This window comes from Siniperca chuatsi, linkage group LG15, assembly GCF_020085105.1.
Source record: "Siniperca chuatsi isolate FFG_IHB_CAS linkage group LG15, ASM2008510v1, whole genome shotgun sequence".
Classification (NCBI taxonomy): domain Eukaryota; kingdom Metazoa; phylum Chordata; class Actinopteri; order Centrarchiformes; family Sinipercidae; genus Siniperca; species Siniperca chuatsi.
Window position 1 is genome coordinate 20,111,878 of NC_058056.1, and position 14,874 is coordinate 20,126,751.

Genomic DNA, 14,874 nt, shown 5'->3' on the forward strand with positions numbered 1-14,874 from the left:
GGTCCACAACCAAAACCGTGGCTGGTACATCAACGGCTGGAGGTGGAGCGCTTACCTGAGACCGGCGATTAGGAGGAGAGGGTAACCGGAGAGCCCCTCAGAGTCACTGAATGAAACTGGGCTGATCAGGTGTCTGAGGAAGAAAGACCAGAAGGGGAGATAGAAAGATTGAGTCCTGGAGCTGTGTAGATTCAGAGGCAAAATGTTGATTCTGTATGACTTTGTTTAAAAAGGTTTAAAAATGTCTTTACTATTTTGTCTGAGCCAAGAGAGACACATTTTGCACAGTCCTGTGTCCTGGTTTTGGCTGATTATGGGACTGTGTCTTTTTAAGCAGCGGTAGAGGTGAAAGGAGAGGCTGACAGGTAAAAACAGAGAAAAGGAGGGGAGGCGAGGAAAAGAAAAAGGTGAAGAGAGAGGGAAAAGGGTTAATAGAAAGGAGAGAAGGGAAAAGAAGGGGCTGGAAAAGGAAAATAAGGAAGAAAGGGGCCCAAAACTAGTCTGCAGCAAGCTGATTTTCTACTTTGGACTGGCCCTGCTTCGGACTCTAAGCCCTTCAGCCTGCCTGGTACTAAATGTAAGCTCCTTATTTCTGTTCTTTCCTTACATTACAGTTTGAATGTTCTCAAACACAGGTGAACTTTGCTGCACAAAGTAAACTCTTATATGCCATAGCTACAGGAAAATGTTGCCTGGAGGGTTCCTAGGCTAAACACACAGGTCAAATGACACTGATTTAGGAAGAAAAATAAAGACAAGAAAACAAAAAGGCATAATCTGCTACTGTAAAGCATTGCTGTGTGTTGGAATAAATAGTGAGCGCTACAGTCAAGTGGCAGTGTTGCTGTGAAGTGGGGCAGTTTAATCTAAGTAATGCAGTGGTTTCTGTGCCTCAGGTTACAGGGCATTGTGTGGCAGTGAGGCAAGCTGTGCAGGCAAACACAGGCCTCATGTTTTAAAAATGTTTAAACAGAATTGCAAAATGTGAGCATTGTCTGTGACAAAATGTGACAAAAGACATCATGACACTAGAATCATTTATTTATTTTACATTTATTCATTGAAATTCCCTATTAACTGATGACCATTTGAAATGTCTGCCCTGAGCTGAGCCTCACAAGCAGCACTTACTTCTGTGTACAGTCAAAAAATGAAATAGTTGGACATTTTGGGCAATATGCTTATTCTATTTCTTGCCATGAGTAAGATGAGAAGATTTATACCACTCTCATATCTGTCCATTAAATATTGTAAGAGTGAAGTGTTTTTTAGCATATCTTACTGTTAATGAATAATTCTATATGTGAATAATTGTTAAATAATTATGAACAATGTTTGCTCTAAGAAAGGTAGTTATAACCAGTTGTGTTTATTTTTGCTATTGGTGTAGTTAAAATATACTGTGGTACACTTTAAAGGTCATTCATTGTTGGCAAAGTGCGCATCCTAGCGTTGTGAGAAAACAGAAGTCAGATGTAAAATCTCAGTCAGTTTGGCTCGATAAACCTTTTTTGACCATTTGGACTGCATTTGTTTGAATTATATTTGGGGGTTTTTTGCTACTTTTGATAGATAAATTCCAGCTTTGTAAAAGGAAGGATTGTTGCTGTTTACTTGGGAAACTGGAACAATAAGTAAAGCAACAAACTATCAATCTGACTGAGTGAATGTGTCAATAATTTCAGATGGATACATAATGGAATTGTATGAAGCAGAAATGTGTCAGGTAAACTACTAGGTAAACTACTACAGGTAAACAGAAGTGGCAACCAATTGGCTAAAACAGAAATTGAAATTCACCGTTACAAATAGGCATATGAAACTAGAGCCAGGACAAGGTTAGCTTAGCTTAGCATTAAGGAAACAAGTGGGAAACAGCTAACCACTCAAAACAAACAAACAAAATCTGCCTATCAGCACCTCGAAAGCTCACTAGTTAACACGTTGTATCTGGTTTGTTTCATTCATGCAAAAACCAAATTATAAAAACGACAAGTCTTATTTTTACGGGACTATGTGCTGCACCAGGACACAGCCAGGCTAGCTGTTTCCCCGTTTTCACTTCTTATGCTAAGCAAAGCTAACCATCTCCTGGTTGCAGCTTCAGGCACACACATTAGAGTGATATCAATCTTCTCACCTAACTCTTGGCAAGAAAGCGAATTTACTTTAAATTGTATATGGATAAGGTTTGGTCACGTTCAAAGATAAGGTCAGTCCTCATAAAAGAGCAAAGGTTCATTTCAGGGCAAAACTGGCCCCATAGCAGCACCTGCTGCCAATTTGCCACACATATTATTTAATTATCCTTGTTAGTGTTTTAATTGATTTAGTCTTTGATTTTTATGTTTCTCTTCCGTTCCTGCCTGTTGTCCCCACAGAATGTCTTGTGCACCCATTTTAGTGTTTAACTTTCTATGCTTTCTCCACCGAACAGTATACTGCACTGTAGGTGTATTATAAGTCAGATATGTACTTAAAGACAAACAGATTAACCTCTTTCTACAGACAATAACATGATGACACAGCTGAGGTATTAAATGTTAACTGTCAGACTATGCCTGTCCCAGGGTCCAGGCAGGCCAAAGGTCCACTCTGTGCCTCTCCTGAGTGACTCCTCCTAGGAAAGATAACCAGCCCTCCAGGCTTTCCGGGATCCAGCTTCCGCTCTGCCACGGTCTGAAGCCTCGTAGAGCTCTGGAAGACTTGACTCCTGTAGCCAGTCCAGAGGGATCTGCACCGAGGCTTACTGTATAACTCAAGACAGGGCTAACAGGGAACACAGACTCTTATGAAGGTACTTTGTCTCTGTCTTGATCTCACATTGTCTTTCCTTTGTCGTGTCCTCAAGCAAAGACCCAAAGGGAGACTTTATTTTAAAATGCTAAGACCTCTGGGGTTTTTTTTTAGGAACCTAAGGAGTGTGAATGTGCCTGTATGTGTGAATAGTCGGTGCAGAGTAAAGAAATGTCAGTGCTGTGCTGACAAGTGAGAAGTCATAAAACTACCCTGGACAAATTCCAGTATATAACCTGACACTTCCTAATTTTTCTTCTGCTTTTTTCCCATCTCTATCGTCAGACTCAGCTTTTGTTAGCTATGTTTCTGAGGTTGAATGATTTTAAGTCTCTACATCTGCAGTAAATGTATGTGTTTGCCCACTCCCTTGTAGTGATGGAAGAAGTTTTCAGATCTTTTACTTAAGTAAAAGTACCAATACAACAATGTAAAACTTTGTAACTTTGTTACAAATAAAAGTCCTGCATTCAAAATCCTTCTTAAGTAAAATTACAGAAGTATTAGCTATAAAATGTGCTTAAAGAATCAAAAAAGTAAAAGTAGTCATCTTGCTAAAATCTCCCCTGTAATGATGCATCAATGTGTAAGCATCATTTTACTGTTAGCTGGTGGAGGTGGAGCTAGGTTGAACCACTTTATATACAGTTAGCTAGTTTAGTTCAGTGGTGCCCAACCTAGGGGTCACCAGATAAATCTGAGGGATTGTGAGATGATAAATGGAAACAGAACGAAGAAAAATAAAGTCCTGACATACAACCGTTTTAATTTTTTGCTTTTTTGTGAAATTTGACCTCTTTGGACTAAAATCAATCAAATGTTTCTTTGGTGGAACTGCTACCAACTAATAGACATCTGAAACAAACTGCACACACACACTTTCTGTAGTTTTGAGGTCACAAACCAAAAAGAGTTGGGGCCCACTGGTTTAATCTTTAACAATGCATTGTATTTTCTAAGTATATCATGTGTTTTTTAATGTGAAATGTTATTCTGAAAAGTAAATAGTAACTACAGCTGTAGGATAAATGTAGCGGAATAAAAAGTACAATTTCTTCCTCTGAAATGTGGTGGAGTAGAAGTATAAAGTAGCATTAAATGGAAATACTCAAGTAAAGCACAAGGACCTCAAATTGTAGTGAAGTACAGTACTTGAGCAAATGTACTGAGTTACTTTCCACCACTGCTCCGTTGTTAAGTCGACATATTGCTCCATCTTGCAAAATCAGCTTCTACTGTGTGTCCAGTATTATCTAAAATGGTGTGTGTGTGTGTGTGTGTGTGTGTGTGTGTGTGTGTGTGTGTGTGTGTGTGTGTGTGTGTGTGTGTGTGTGTGTGTGTGCTTGCGCGCATGTTTCAGGTACACAAAGCAGAAGCTACTATGGAGAATCATGTCACACAGATTTCCCGAGAGGACCTGGAAGATCTCAGAGAGGCTTTTAATAAAATTGGTCAGTTTCATACTCACACACACACTCACACACCTAGCCTAACCCTACAATTGTACTGACAGGGAGTTCTGACCTACGTAAGATTTTTATAGCCGACCATAAAGTATGACTCTTGATTTTTATTGCTTGGGTTGTCGATTGTATGTACTTAGTGTGTGAGGCATTTCCAAATGCAATAATGAGACGTTGCCAGATTTTATCAGTTAATCACCTTAAGTGTATGATTACAAAAGATTGAAAGCAATATAAATAAGGCATTCCTATTACAGTATGTTATACAAATACAAAGCACAAAAGATAGACATGTAAAGTGGGTGTGACAGATTTTGTCCAGTTTAAAATCACAAGTAACACTTGGTACTAATTATAGATCAAATGGAGACAGTGTTTAGTTGGCACACTTCCAATTAAATTCATTTCAAGTAATTGAGATTTTATGATATCATATCTAGTGTTGGGTCAGCAAAGTTGTGAAACTGAGCTGGAGAAATTTTACAAATACAACCTTTGGGTTTTTTTTAGTATTTGCAACATGTATATACTATTGGTTTTCATTTCTGTACAGTTTAAACATCATCAGTGTTTTAAATCAATGTCTATAACTGTTACCATGTTATTTTATGACGAGAATGTCATGAGTTTTGTATTGACTCTTAAGCCATCCAATAGTTGTTGAATATGTTCAGTCTTGACAAAGCGGTGGACCGCTAGATTAGCTAAAAAGAACTAAAAAGGAATCTATTAACATTTTCTGATATTTTTTCTGCCTAAGTCTTGTGAAATATTGTATACTTTGAGCTCTTTAGGCCTGCAAATGAAAAAATCCAAGAATGCAAAATCACTCTTTGGTTGATCACTCTCAACTTATGTTCACACTAAGGCAATAAAATGTGATGAGGGATCACAAGTAGACAAGACATTGCTTCATTTTTAGGCATCACAAGCCAAAAAGCTTGGTCAGTTCACAGCAGGTCAGCTGAACATGCAAGTTTGTCTGTAGGAAAGCATACAATTCAGCATATATGGAGTTTATTTATAAAGCAAACTCAACACAACTCAAATAACAGTCTTTATTCACTCTATAATCAGTACCAAATTACCTTCCTGGAAACTATTAGGAAATTATTAGGAAAGACCTGTTAATAAAGAATTACCAGACTTGTGTTTTCCTTGCATTTATCATCTGTGTGCAATATTTACCAATAAATATTGGGCTCATCACTTTCAGATTAATATTTGTGAAGCAAATTGATTTACTATATCTGTGTGTGCACTTCTCTGTGTGTCTATTTGTGTTCAGATATTGATAACAGCGGCTTCGTGAGTGACTTTGAGCTCCAGGAGCTGTTCAGAGAGGCGAGTTTCTCCCTGCCGGGGTACAAGGTGCGAGAGATCATGGAGACCTTCATCGCTGGAGACACCAACAAGGACGAGAAGATCAGCTTTGAGGAATTTGTTTCTGTAAGTTCTGATGCAGATTGTGAGCAAATGTATGAACTTACTCATCCAATCACACATGGAGTAACACAGCCTGTCAATGTTCAGATCTATCAAGAGCTGAAGAGCAAGGAGTTCAGTGAGACGTTTAGGAAAACCATCACAAGGAGAGATGGGATCCGCTCCTTCGGGGGAATGTCAGGAAACTCCAGCGAGGGAACGCAGCACTCCTACTCTGGTACGAGAGAGTATGCACTGTGTGTGTGTGTGTGTGTGTGTGTGTGTGTGTGTGTGTGTGTTAGTAATAGTATTGACATTACATTCAAGTCACAGAAGTAAGTATCTATTTTTCTGAAAATGGAATACCCAGTAATCTGTTAATGTGTTGATTATTTTCTAGATTGATTAATCATTTTATGTGTTAAACTTCAGAAAATAGTGAAAAATTTTCCATAACAATTTCCTAGAGCCCATGGTCATGTCTTAAAATTGCTTGTTTTGTCTGAACAATAATCAATAACCCACTGATTTTCAATTGACTATTATATAAAAGAAAAAAAGACAGCAGCTCTCTTCAGTGGAGAATCTGAAATTAGCAAATGTTTGGCATTTCTGCTTTAAAATTGGCGATTAATCAATTATCAAAATAGTTACTGTTACTGAGCGACTAATTGTTTCAGCTCTGACACATCCTAATGTGTGTGTGTGTGTGTGTGTGTCTGTGTGTGTGTGTGTGTGTGTGTGTTTAGATGAGGAGAAGGTGGCATTTGTCCACTGGATCAACAAAGCCTTGGCGAAAGATCCAGACTGCCAACATCTGCTGCCCATGAACCCCGACGATGAAAGCCTCTTCACCTCTGTCCGCGATGGCATCCTGTTATGGTAACACACACACACACACACACAAACATACATACACACTTGTGCTCATGCACGCAGGCATGACTATACACAAGTGCAAATACGTGCATACGTAATCATTTCCATGCACACACATGAGCAACTGTAACATCAGGTACACACATAGTTGATCACCTCCATACAGTGTGTTTTAAATGTTTCTTGATAAGTCTGATAAGTCTTAATAAGCAGGTTCAATCTGGGTGATTTCTGATTGCATACCTTCATATTATTGTTACCTCAAGTACCCTTTCATTGCTATTTTATTGATTCCCATAATTCTTTGCAAATAAAATATAAAAAACACCTCCAATGTGAGTTTTTGACTGATAAATGGGTTGAATCGATCCTACAGTATCTGCAAATGTAAATCAATTTGTTTTATCCTCTAAATATAACACATTGTTGACGTGCTGTACACTGACACATGGAGTGGCAATCATAGCAAAGATTATTTTACTCTTTTCTGCGGCAACAAAGGTTAAAGCAGGAATGGGTATGATCCTGTTTTATTGTAGTTTTTATAGTGGTTCACTCTTCCTCCTTGTTCACTTTCATTCCGAGTGAGTGTTTCACCGCATGACAGACCAAGTACATTTCACAGAGGCTGTTGCAGTGAGGAATCTGAGATTGTACGTCTGAAAGGACATTAGGCAATTTGCTCACTTACTGACTCACTTCATTTTTCACACGCTCACACTCCTTGTTCTCTTTCAGCAAAATGATCAACCTGTCTCAGCCTGACACGATTGACGAAAGAGTCATCAACACTAAGAAACTTGCCACCTTCAAAATGACAGTGAGTAGTAGCTTTTCATCAGTTTAGTGAACCCAAAACACCTAGTCACTGCAAATACTGAGAAATTTGAGATGAATTGTAAACACATATTCATATAATGAGGCGTGCAAGCGAAGAAGTACCAGATTTGTGATAGCTGTATCATAAATTCAAGGAATAGGTCGACATTTTGGGAAATATGCTTATTTGCTTTCTTGCCAAGAGTTAGATGAGAAGATCGATAGGTACCTCTCTCATAGCGGCCTGTTAGCTTAGCTTAGCATGAAACAGGGGGAAACAGATAGCCTGGTTCTGTCTAAAGGTAACAAAATATGCCCACCAGCAGCTCTAAACTTCACAAAATAACATGTTAAAGTGTAAAAACAACAATTTGTGGTTTTATGGGGAATTATGTGCTGCACTATTTCTTGACTGGGCGCAGCGACTTCTTGCAGTCTTGTTGTCACAGTGAGGTTGCCAGGCAACCAGCGGAAGAATTGTCATTTTTATACTTTTTTGTTCTTGTACGGATTAAACAAGATATAACTTGTTAATTAGTGAGCTTTAGAGGTGGTGGTAGGTGCATTTTCTTTTCCTTGGGACAGAGCCAGGCTAGCTGTTTCACCCTGTTTCCAGTCTTTATGCTAAGCTAAGCTAACTGGCTGCTGGCTCAAAATTAATATGGAATGGACAGATATGAGAATTCTGTTTTATTTAGAAGTTAACCAAACAATTGCTATGGCGTAATAAATTCTAGTACTGGTTATATGTCAACTGAGACAGTAACAGTTATAAATGTAGATCTGTAAGACAAAAAATTGGTTGTCCAATAATGTTGGACTGTGCATAAAGAGCTTGTAGTATGTTACAGTTTTACTGCATGCTTCCTCTTTTTTTGTATTTTATGTCGCTTGTAATTCTGTAATTCCATCCTCTGTAGAGAAGTAAAGAAAAAAATCATAGTTTTACATATTTGGCCTCTTATTTCTTCGTGGATTATATTTATGCATCCAAACACCCATCTTCTAAAATGAGCTAGATTAGAGTGCTGCATTTGATTTCTAATGAGTTAGTTATTATTTGGAGGAATCAGTCTTTGTTTTTGCTGAGCTGTTACAACAACAGAAATTGCAACAAGGCTGTTGTTTGGCTATTAAATCTCTGACTATGAGCAAAAATGAACATGTTGATTCCCAAATCATTTGAATTTGTAGGAGAATCTGGTCCTGGCTCTGAACTCAGCCTCAGCAATCGGCTGTACGGTGGTGAGCATTGACGCCCATGATCTGATGGCTGGGAAACCCCATCTGGTCCTGGGACTGCTCTGGCAGATTATCAAGGTTGGCCTCTTTGCTGATATAGAAATCAGCAGGAACGAAGGTCAGCACACACACACATATTAACTTTACTGTTATACTATAAACCTAGTTGGAATTAGGTTCATGTTCTAAATATTAATGTCACAAGTTTGAAGTTAAGGCTGAATCAACACAAGAGTCATTGACCAAACAATCTCTACTCAAGCTCCACTTACTCACTTGTTAGGAAGCTTTCAATCATATCCCTTCGTCAGATCTCAGGAAATTGAAGATTTCAAACTTTTCATTAATCAGAGCACTTGTAAGACTTCTCCAGTAAGCACACTGTGAGTAGAAATAATTTTGTTAACTGCTGTTTCCAAAGTCAAGAGTGAACTGTCGAGCTCAACAGAAGAGACATTTAATGACGTCTTTCTGTAAGTGACTGTGCTCCAGCATGAAATAGTGATACAGTAGTAATAAAAGTAATGATGCAAAAAAAAATTATTTTCACTTTCATTAGACAATTTCTTCACTTGCACTACTTGTTTTTCATTTGCATGTAGAGACACTTTGAGGTGCAAGGGTGAAAAACAACAATCAAACCCTCACCTCCATATGTGCAAGGCCTATGTTAGGAAGGACTGTAGGGACAGAAAGTGTGTCACACATATTTTTAGCTGAATTTACAGTATATGATTTACAGCAGTGGTTCCCAACCTGGGGGACCCCCACAAGGGGTCACAGGATGCCTTTAAGGAGTTGTGACATTATCACTGTGTGGTAGGAAACAAGAAAAAACTAAATTCTGTTAATTTTTTTACACTTTTTTAGAAGCGTTGCTGTTTTCTCACTGTTGTGTTTAGTGCTGTATAATCCAGCAAAAAGTTGGGATTTAGAGCATTTTTTCTTATTTTGGATAAAATGGAATGAAATATGAGCAAACATGATAATTTGCATTTTAGATAGGAAGCATTAAAATCCAAACAAAAGGGGCAGGGGATGCTACCACCACCAGGAGTATCCTTTTTCACACCACTGATGCTTTGTGCTTTTCCACTTTTAATACAGTCGAAGCCCTCACAGCTTTCTCCAGTTTAACCTTGGAGCTCCTGTTAAACACATATAAGCTGATAGTGATAGGTGGTCGATATTCCCTTTAAACACATGCAGTATGAATGCTTGAATTTAGAACATCAAGACAGATTCAATAAACAATGCCATTCAACATTTTATTTGTCAGAATTTCCCCAAAAATTAAAACAAGTCACACCATCCTGACCAGGGCAAGATGGCCGAAAACATTTGGTGAATGAAGACTGATGTACTGGAGAAGAGTTGTGCGACGTGTTTTAATTTTGACACTTCCTGTGTGTTTTCACACTTCCTGTGTGTTTGTTCTCAAACAAAGAGAGTTTTACCCCCAAAATATTAAACAACTTTTAATAGAGACTGTTACACTGATGGCATGTGTGTCTCTAGGTCTCATTGGCCTTCTAACAGATGGGGAGCAGCTGGACCATCTGACGTCTCTCTCCCCTGAGGAGCTGCTGCTCCGCTGGGTCAACCATCATCTAAGCAACGCAGGAACAAAGACCATCAGCAACTTCAGTGAAGATATTAAGGTCCCCTTCAGAACACACACATACACACACACACACAATTACACAAACACATGAGTGTAACCCCTTCTTGCACTGTACCACTGTAGGACTCGCGAGCATACTTCTACCTGTTGGACCAGATTGCTCTCCAAGGAGAACACGACTACAAAATGAGCGTCAAAATTGACATGAGCGGCCTCAATGTGAGTCAGTTTGTAAAGTTTTCAAATCACAATGAGAAATTGATAAGTGTCAAAGGTGAAAATTGTTAACCAGAAACTGATAAATGTGATAGGATGAGTACTAAAGTATTGAAGGCTTAATTATTAATTTTGATGTAAGATGTGGTCATATTATAATAGTAAACAAAGTGACCTTCATATTGAATTCTGGCATGATTATATGTGTATAGTGTCTGTACCGTGCACGAACATGTGTGTCTGTTTTATGTGTATGTGAAGGAGCCTGATTTGGACCGAAGGGCTGAGCTGATGCTGCAACAGGCGGCCCGGCTGGACTGCAGACAGTTTGTTTCTCCTCATGACGTCACGTCTGGAAACAGCAAACTCAACTTGGCCTTTGTAGCCAACCTGTACAACATGCATCCTGCTCTGCAGAGGGCTCATATCAACGGCAATGGCATAGAGACTGCACAAATAGAGGGTGAGACACAGACACAACCCTTACTGAATAAAAAGATTTTGTCCAACATGGTTCAGCTGCATCATCACATGGTCTTGAGGCTGCTCATTGCTTCTCTATCAACCCAAAATTTAAATTGTACACACTCAGTCCAATAAAAAGTCCAAGAAAATAAACGTTTCAGGCAAGTTATGGCAGTCGTAAATCTATATTTACTGTATGTAAACTATAGCTGAACCTAAAACATTCCTACTAGGTGACAGTAACTGTACGGTAACAGCTGGTAGAGAACGTGACGGTGTTTATCATGTCTTCATGTCTTTCCAGCTGAGTCCAACGAAGAGAAAACATTTCGAAACTGGATGAACTCTCTGGGCGTCTCCCCATATGTCAACCACCTGTACTGGTATGTCATCAGTTACACATCAATGTGGTTAACCTTATCGGGGAATGGAGGGTGGATCCTTAACATTCCTACAGTTAACTATTTATACCTAAGGGCTGCAGTATAACCAGTGATGAGGGTCGTAGGACATTTGTCATCTGGGCAATTTGGAAATCAGGCTAGCAACATCAGTCTCCTTTTCTACTAAAGACTTACTTTTTATTTAGTTTTACATTTCTCTTTTATTTATATTTATTTTACTTTGTATATATATTACATATGTTTACATTCTCTTGTGAGTATATTCACTGTTTTATTTGTTGGTATGCACTTTCTAAACTTGTTTTTGAAAGGTGCTATATAAATAAAGGTTATTATTATTATAGTAGCAGTAGTAGTAGTAGTAGTATAGTATTCTACTGGTAGAGTTGAGCAGGGTGTCTTGCTCGAGGGTTATAGCTGAAATAGCAATGTTATTACCGCATTTTCTATTCACACATTTTCCACATTTGACCATAAATTTACTCTGGTTTTCTCTGTAAACATATTGGGTCTAAAATATCCACACAGTGTTCAACGCCTTAACAAGAACCCAATTTTTTGTGCACAAGCCTGAAAATAAGGTAATTCTTTGAAGTTTACTATCAAAAAGCCAGAATTAGTTAGTACATAGTTAATTAGAATTGGTGATACTGAAACAAACTCACAGAGGCACAATATGGTAAAGATTAAATTTTTTCTCACCTATTTTTATTTATTTATTTTTTTTACAAAAAAAGCATCTGTTGTTGCAGAGATACTTTGATCTTAAAATGGTTTACACAGATGGAACCGTGAGGCTCTGTGCTTTCAAACAACATATAGTTTGTCAAGATTTAGTGAGGTTTCAACTGGATGCCATCCCAAATGAATGTAACAACCGCCTCTCCAGACCCAGCTGCTTCTGAATAATACCCTCAATGGTAGCTATTAGCTAAGGCCCTGGTCATGGATTACAGTTGCCTTTGTTGTTGTAATCCTGAGTACATGTAATCTAACTCTGTAGAGCTCCTGAGATACATACACAGTACATAATATGGATTGTATGTTGACTTTCCTCACTTTCTCTGTGTTTTGTCTTCGACAGTGACCTGTGTGATGGTTTGGTGATCCTGCAGCTTTTTGAGAAGGTGAATGTCCCTGTGAACTGGAAGAAAGTCAACAACCCACCTTATCCTATCCAGGGGGCCAATATGAAGAAGGTGTGTATACTGTGCAGACACATTAAATAAATAGAAAGCTGGTCAGCACAAAAAAAAAAAAACATTTTGATGGGAAATTAAAAGGAATGTAACATTGTTTTTCTTCACGTGTCCTAGCTGGAGAACTGCAACTATGCTGTGGAGCTGGGCAGGGATGTAGCTCACTTCTCTCTGGTCGGCATTGGAGGAGAAAACTTGAACGACGGGAGTCCAATGCACACCCTGGCCCTGGTCTGGCAGCTGATGAGGAGGTACACGCACCGTCCAAGGCTGTGGGACATTGTTTGGGAAAGACAGACTGTCCATTTTGAATCAATTTTAGTGGTTTGGATACAATTGTTCCTTGTTATGTATCCTGCCTGTTATCCTTCAGGTACACTGTGCTGGTTTTGTCAGATCTGGGTGATGGAGAGAAGGTTGGAGATCAGATCATCCTCAGCTGGGTCAACACCACCTTGAGCCAGAAACGCAAGGACACACAGATTAGCAGCTTCAAGGTGTGTGTGTGTGTGTGTGTGTGTGTGTGTGTGTGAGAGAGAGTGCATGGTGTACTTGACTAAACACAAGGCCTCATTTGCATTTGACCCTGTTTTCTGCAGGACAAACTGATCAGCACCAGTCTGCCAGTGATTGACCTGATCGATGCCATCGCTCCCGGTGCCGTCAAGTGGGACATGGTGAAGAGAGGAGAGAGAGGAGTGCTGAAGGCTGCCGATAAACTCAACAACGCCAAGTAAAAGACGAAATCTCAACAGTTTTTTGTTCCCTTCCCGCATCTTTGTATTTGTCACCAGATCATCATCTCCTAACTCCTCTCACACTCTCCCTGTTCCTCTCCCAGGTATGCGATCTCATTGGCTCGTAAGATCGGAGCTCGTGTCTACGCGCTGCCTGATGATTTGGTGGATGTGAATCCCAAGATGGTGCTGACGCTGTTCGCCAGCCTCATGGGCCACAGTTTGAAAAAGGCCAACCGCTGAAAAAGACATGAACAAATCACCTGGAAACCAACCACCAATATGCATTTTGTTTCTAGTTTCTGCTGTGATCACCAGACAGAGCAAGACAATCTCTCAGTCTCTGTTATTCTTTCCTGAAAACAACTTAAGCCTACCTAAAGTTGGAAATAATTTTTCATCAGCGAAGCCACTGTATTTGTTTATCTGTGATTTTATAGAACAAGCTCCTAATTATTCTTTGCTACAATATATTTAATGTAAAGACATTACATCTATTTACTTATTCTGCTGTATGACCAGAAAAGGAGATACAGCAGAAGGAAAAGCAGAATCAGACACACTATATCTAACCTATATGTTTGTAAATGTTGTGCATTGAATATTGCTATTTAATTATTAAAAAGAATCTGTTAAATGTACTAAACAGCCTTGTATGTGTGTGTTGTCTCTAGATACAAATTCTTTCAGAAGTTTCAACTAGGTAGATTATAACATCTGTTAGTCCATAAGTACATACAAATATAACTGAAGCCATGTGTCATTGATATAGTGAGTAAACAGTAAAAATCAGCCTTTCCTAAGTGCCTTTAAAACAGACACAGTGTCTCTGAAAGCTCCAGTGCGAAAAGAACCTTGAAAGGAGAAAGGCAATTGACAACACTCTTATTTAACAGTAGTTGCAAGGGAATTAGGCCACAATTTCCTACTCAAGTAGAAACCAATATTTTAATTATGTGCATCAAAACCTACTTGAATGAATATATAAACATTGCTTACTTTGCTTTAGATGAACTCATTATGCATCTTAACTGGATATTTATACTGTTTTGTAGCGTAAAAGTATTAGCCATTTCTTACCCTGTCTTCTTGGTCAGGTCTCTGTTGTAAATTAGATTTTAATCTCAATGAGACTTTTACCAGGTTAAATAAAGGAGAAAAACAACATACTCATGTTGATTTAGAGATACTGAGCTACGTTTTAGAAAGTAACCAAATACATTTATTGAAGTACTGTACTTAAGTACAATTTTGAGGTACGAGGTGAGAGAGAATTATTGTACTCTTTACTCCACTATGTTTATTTTAAGGCTTTAGTTTAAGCTTTGTAGATTCAGATTATTAATACAAAATATAATCAACAAATAAATAATGATGTATTTTCATCGATTAAGCTACCCGGCAGTATATAAAATTACCCCCACTTTTACCAGCTGCAACATAAAAATTATGCTTACACATTCACGCAACAGTAATTATAATCAATTAATATAATATTATTCTGAAACAGACACTTCTGCATAGTGTGTACTTTTACTTTTAGTACTTTAAGTATATTTTGATGCTAATATTTTTTATTTTTAAGTTGAATTTCCAATAAATGGC

General features: G+C 38.5%; 1 protein-coding gene across 1 annotated transcript; it reads left to right on the plus strand.

Annotated features, from left to right (window-relative positions):
• The first annotated feature begins 453 nt into the window (after window positions 1-453).
• Window positions 454-13,908, plus strand: pls1 (plastin 1 (I isoform)). The gene is made up of 17 exons (XM_044223917.1): window positions 454-577; window positions 2,571-2,797; window positions 4,157-4,247; window positions 5,548-5,708; window positions 5,793-5,922; window positions 6,434-6,566; window positions 7,302-7,383; window positions 8,577-8,742; window positions 10,143-10,285; window positions 10,372-10,467; window positions 10,726-10,927; window positions 11,234-11,312; window positions 12,418-12,532; window positions 12,650-12,783; window positions 12,906-13,029; window positions 13,132-13,265; window positions 13,374-13,908. The coding sequence occupies exons 2-17, from the start codon at window positions 2,792-2,794 to the stop codon at window positions 13,510-13,512; spliced, it is 1,935 nt and encodes a 644-aa protein (XP_044079852.1). The 5' UTR covers window positions 454-577; window positions 2,571-2,791; the 3' UTR covers window positions 13,513-13,908.
• The last annotated feature ends 966 nt before the right edge of the window (window positions 13,909-14,874 follow it).

Excerpts from the sequence above, each read along its gene's own strand:
- pls1 (XM_044223917.1), top strand. Across the intron at positions 5,709-5,792 it reads GCTTTGAGGAATTTGTTTCT|ATCTATCAAGAGCTGAAGAG; the intron begins GTAAGTTCTGAT and ends GTCAATGTTCAG. Across the intron at positions 12,533-12,649 it reads AGGGGGCCAATATGAAGAAG|CTGGAGAACTGCAACTATGC; the intron begins GTGTGTATACTG and ends CACGTGTCCTAG.